The 5599-nt window shown below is 32.5% G+C and overlaps 1 protein-coding gene across 1 annotated transcript; it reads right to left on the bottom strand.

Annotated features, from left to right (window-relative positions):
• Positions 1-4043: 4043 nt before the first annotated feature.
• LOC129911972 (Krueppel-like factor 5) lies at positions 4044-5062 on the bottom strand. The gene has a single exon (XM_055990016.1). It carries the CDS (start codon positions 4950-4952, stop codon positions 4128-4130), a length of 825 nt encoding a protein of 274 aa, XP_055845991.1. The 5' UTR covers positions 4953-5062; the 3' UTR covers positions 4044-4127.
• Between the last annotated feature and the right edge of the window lie 537 nt (positions 5063-5599).

Genomic DNA, 5599 nt, shown 5'->3' with positions numbered 1-5599 from the left:
ACGTTTAAAATGGGACATTACGCCTTGAGTCTATCCTGGATGATGGACCAAACGTATTATGTACGTTAATTTGTATCGTCATTCTGAAGGATCGTTTGTAATCAAATTTGAAGATGAAGAAAAAATCAAATGCAGTTCATTTTCATTTTATTACTATCCTATCCGAACGTAAGTTGTAAATGTGATGCGATATCAATGTCAATGGTTATTGGTTATATACGCGCTTTGGGATCCCAGCTATAAGAAAATACATTATTTGATTGTTATCAGTAGGTTTGAAAGATTATTTTAATTAAGTCCGGTGTATTAAACATAAATTGATCGTAAAGTTTTTCTTTTTTTTGTGTATACGAGTTTTAATATCTACTCTGTTAACAAAGAAATCTTACAATATCTAGGTGTAAGATCTAGATCTTTTATAAATTCTGTTTTATAGAAAATGAAAAGTATCTGCTGTTATCGAGGAGTTCAAATTAGTTTTATTCGATTTAAATTAATTTAATTTTTTCCTTAATTAACATTTGTTTTAAAACTATGACCTAAAAAATTCCGAAAGATACAAAAAGCTTCTTCAATATTTATACAAAAATGGCAAATATTTGATAGCCAAATTATTTAGAACGCGCTGGCAAATGAAAATGATGGAAAAATATTTAACTCAGATTTTGCATTGAAATTTTAATGTAAAAATTTTCGATTCCATTTAAATTTTAGTTCATAAACGTTTGATCATGGTGCAGCGAATTTTTTCATACAAAATGAAATGGTGCGGACGTGGTGCGGCTGTGGTAAGGCGGTTTAGAAATTTTTATCATGGTGCGGAAGTGGTGCAGTGGTTTAGAATTTTTTGGTAATGGTGCGGGTGGTGGTGCGGTGAAATTCCACTTAAACTGTTGTTGATATTTTAATAACACTTTATACAAAAGTCAAGATTCTGTGAATTTAAAAATTCTTATAGTTTTTAAAAATTTTGTTGTGTCTTTATTTTTTTTTTAATATCTAAGTTTTTCGTTATTTTTTATGTACACTGCCGCTCATCTGAATAGGTTCACATTTTAGTTCATCTTAGTTTTAGCCTGTCTTGGTATTTAATGCAATGGCACATCTTTTTTATATATGTAACGAGAGAACATCCTTATGCGCTTAGTTTAGGAGACAAAAAATTGTCTTATTGCCTACCGTTCTTCTCACATGGTTTCTAGACCAGATCTATTCATAAAAACAAGCATATTTTTTGGCTCATCTGAATAGGTTCAAAAGCAACTATTAACTATTTTAATAAACTTCGTTTATGAATGAAGAAACTCTATTGTTGGTTTTCTACTCAATCTCAAAATCCACCCGATAACTGTATTCTTGAAAAATTGAAGCTATTCAAGATAAAATGTGTAAGCCCTGCACTAAAAACTCAAACAGAGATCGAGATTCATTCAAGGGAACACTATTATTCTCTAGCATTTGAATTTTATTGAAGCAATTTGATAACTTAAGAGCTAAAAACATTTCAAGATTTTGAAATTTGAAAAGCAAACTAAGGTCCATTTTCTTCACTCGGAGTTGAACATAACTTGAGAATTTTTAATATAAAAATTCTCAAGTTTTGTTCAACTCCGAGTGAAGAAAATGGACCTAAATCAACTCAAATTAGAAGCAGCTAAAAGCAAAATTAATTTCTTCGAGCAAACGGTTTTTTAGCTTGAATATTTTATTTTCTATAGAAATGAGCCTACCTACTACGCTTTATGAGTTTCGTATGTTGGAATAAGGCTCTTTATTTGCAGCATCCAATTTGGATGAATTCCATAGCCGCCAACACTTTGCTGCCAAATTTTTTTGATGTGTAAAATGTGTCAAAATCTGCGGGAGTGAACATTTTTCTTTTCAAAATTCAGTTTAAAGAAACTTCGAAAGCAAAAAAAAAGTATGTATGCAATTCACACGTGGTAGAAGTGAAACATTAAACATTTGGCCGGATACCGAATATTTGAACTACTTTTAAGATAAATGTCTGAACACACTACCTACTACTTCAAGGAAAAACATCTGAAATCGAATTATATTTGAGAACTATTCGCCAAGATCGAACGGCGGACCCATACAAGTGGTGGTCAACACATGCTACAAATTTTCCAATTTTGTCAACATTTGCTAAAGTCTACCTTTCGTCTCCTGGGAGAAGTGTTTACAGCGAAAGACTATTTTCCGAAGCAGGAATAGTCTACTAAGATAAACGTAATCGTTTACTACCAACAAATGCGGACCAAATAGTTTTCATTCACCACAACTTGCCTTTAGTAGATTATTTTATAAGTAGGGTAGAAGGGGGAGCATTTGCCAATGGGGTACCTTTGCCAGTCCAGGTTTTTTTCCAAACCAACAGAATATTAAATACCGAAAAATCATTTTCTGTTGCACATTTATGATTGAAAACTTTGCACAAAGTTTGACAGCTTTTGGCTGGACACGAAATAAATTAGACGCTTGTGTTAGTTTTTTAATGTTGAGAACCAAAATATGAAGGTACATAACCGTCCTAAATTGTAGGTATTTGTCGTGTTAAATAACTTTTTGATACAAATATCTTTTCAAAATTATGTGTACCTACTATGCTGTGTAGAAGCGATTTTTTTACTGTTTAACTTATAAAAAAGTTATAGGTAAATTTTTGAAAGATTAGCTTGTGGGGTACATTTTCTTCGTTTGGGTAGGTTTTGCTCTGGCAAATGCACCCCATGGGGTACATTTGCCAGAAGTAAGCTTCCTCAAAAGAGGATGGCAGAATCCTTTAAAATCAGTCCCTTCTTCGTATTTTCAGCTAAAAAGAAGTTTTGTTTATGATTATTGGTTTTATTTGTATTAACTTTGATATTAAGGTAACTGGCAATCCCTCCCCACCCCCGTGGGAAAGCCTCCCACCTGGGGAGGATTTGCCACATCGCTTTTCATTTTTTTGAATAAATTATTAAAAATAGAAATAATTAATATATCAAGATGAAAAAAATATTTAAGTGAAGATAATAAAGTCAATAATAATATCAGATATAAAAAAATTAAAAGAAACGTAAAAACTTTGCGTTAAGTCAATTTTCCTAAATCCTGGCAAATCCTCCCCCTTCTACCCTACTAAAATTACAATTTTTTAATAAAACACACATTTTGGTATAATAATAATTTATGTCTTTTTTCTTCTCCATTTATTCGGTATTCGGCCGAATACAGAATACCAGAAAAATAGGCCGAATACCGAATAGTGGCCGAATGTTTGCGGCATCTCTAATATCAAGGTTATGTTATCAGCATGCGTATTAAAGTTAAATCAAATTTGTTTGTAACCTAGATCAAAAGATATAACGTAGAAAAAGATCATCTTTTTACCGTTATCTCAGAATTTTGAATATGAAATTAATTGAAATTTTGTACATTTATAGTTTATTTAATTACCTATCTACAGTACAAATTTCATTTATCTATCTATTAAAACAAAAAGTAAGTTATAACAAGTTGAATGTTCGTGTAGCGTTTTCGTTTCATCTTGGTTCAAATCACTACGATACTAAAGAAGTTTTCACTTCAAAAATTTCAAGAATAAAAATATTTTATTTTTTTCCTATTTCTTAATTAATCTCATATTCTTGAAAAATTACAAAAATCTTCTTTATTTTTATTGACTCACGAGGTAGGACCATGTCAAATACTTTGGCAAGGAGTATAAATCAAAACATTGACAAAATATTACTCCAAAAATTACAGTGTCTTACTGTGAAACAAAAAAAAAAAAAAAATGTATGTACATATTTTTATAAATCATATTCGCACAAAATATGTTCCTGATCACTATAAATACCTAAATTTCTCAATTGGCATTCACTAAAAGATGTTAAATAAATAAAACAAATACTTACTTAATACCTTTATGAAGGACAATATCAGGATCAAATTTAAACGAATCTAAAACATTCCTAAAAAACAAAATTTTGAGCAGAAAAAAATTTCGTTATTAAAAAATACATGTAATTTTTTTTTATTAATCAATAACTTTTTTTTACAAAATTTAAGATAAAATTATTTTATGAACACTTCACTAAACACACAATTAAACTAACTTTCTAATACAAAATATTTATTCATCATCTTAAATTCTGATTTTTTGGCTTTCGTCCTGGTCTCACTTGAAAAACACTTGCAGGCAACAACTGACCCAAACGTTCCTTTCCAGCACCGAGCGCCAGTAATCTTCGTTCATGTACTTTCCTATGTTTCGCCAAGTGGTCCGATCGAGCAAAACACTTTGTACAATAATTGCACTTGTACGGTTTCACTCCTGAATGTGAACGACGATGTCGGGCTAATTCGTCTGAACGCGAAAATTTCCATGTGCAATCCGGCCATGTGCAGACGTATGGCTTTTCACCCATATGTCGACGCATATGGGCCTTGAGATGGGCTGGCTTTGCATAGATCTTTGTGCATTCACCAAAAGTGCAGGGATATGATTTGTCCGTCAGATCAGAAGTATCACTTGGCAAAAGCTTTCGATAGAGATTTAAATTTTCACTGGCATCTTTGAGGAATAAATCACAGGAATCATCGCAGAGTGGTGTCTTCTCAGGAAGCTTTTGTTCGGGTTCGGGCATTTCCACCAAACTGTCCAGAAAATTGATCTCCCATTCCCACTGAGATTGTTCAGACTGGTTTTCATTTTCTTCCAGAGGTATCAGGTAGTCTAAACACTGTTCCAAGGCCCGATCGATACCAATCATCGAATCCTTTGGCTCGTCCTGGTGAAATTCAAACTCCTGATCAAGGTAGCTGTAGTAGTCACAGGTGTAATGGAAGTCACTATTACTGGTAATGTTGTTATTCACGTCTTGGAAATAATTTTCATTGGAGGAAGAAGAATTTAGTTCCAAATCATGGAAAAGCTGTTGAAATCCGTTTGACAAAAAATCCATCACACTTGAATATATTTTGAGAACTGATGATGTCGGGACCGTTACACTCAGTATTTAAATGACTGAAAATTTTATCTGACCATGGATGTGTTACTCTCAGATGTACTTACGCTCATCATCCAAATTAGTTATTGATTACAAATTGAATTCTGAGTGAGAGATTCTATATTTTATTTTTTTTTATTAAAGATACTGGTAATGAGTTTTTGTTTAGCTAGAAATCTGGATCGACCGAGTGATGGGTACCGATCTGTCCCTGGGGACTCGTTAGACCGGCAAAAAGAACCAAAAACAAATTAACTCTCGTCAGCCGCTCATCACGCCGCCGACAATATCGTCATATCGTCACCGTTGCGGTCCATATTGTCCATTTGCTTGCTATGGTGTAGTTATCATAAGTGTCTTGTCGTCTTAATTATGTCGTACTAATGGGTACCAGACCGTGTCAGGCCGTATTTCGTTGAAATGAGAATATTTTTGATGGCTCCCTTGAGGCTGATGTTGGAAACGGTAAAATTGTGAACTTTTTGTTTCACGATAAAAAAAATTATTTTATTTCATCAGGAATACAAAAATTATGACAATGCAAAAATGTTGTTTTGTTTTATCATAAAGTTTCAACTATTTTTGCATGAACATGAAGTGAT

This window comes from Episyrphus balteatus, chromosome 2 (genome assembly GCF_945859705.1).
Source record: "Episyrphus balteatus chromosome 2, idEpiBalt1.1, whole genome shotgun sequence".
NCBI lineage: Eukaryota > Metazoa > Arthropoda > Insecta > Diptera > Syrphidae > Episyrphus > Episyrphus balteatus.
Note: the sequence above shows the minus strand (reverse complement) of the source record. Positions and strands in the feature narration are given on the sequence as shown.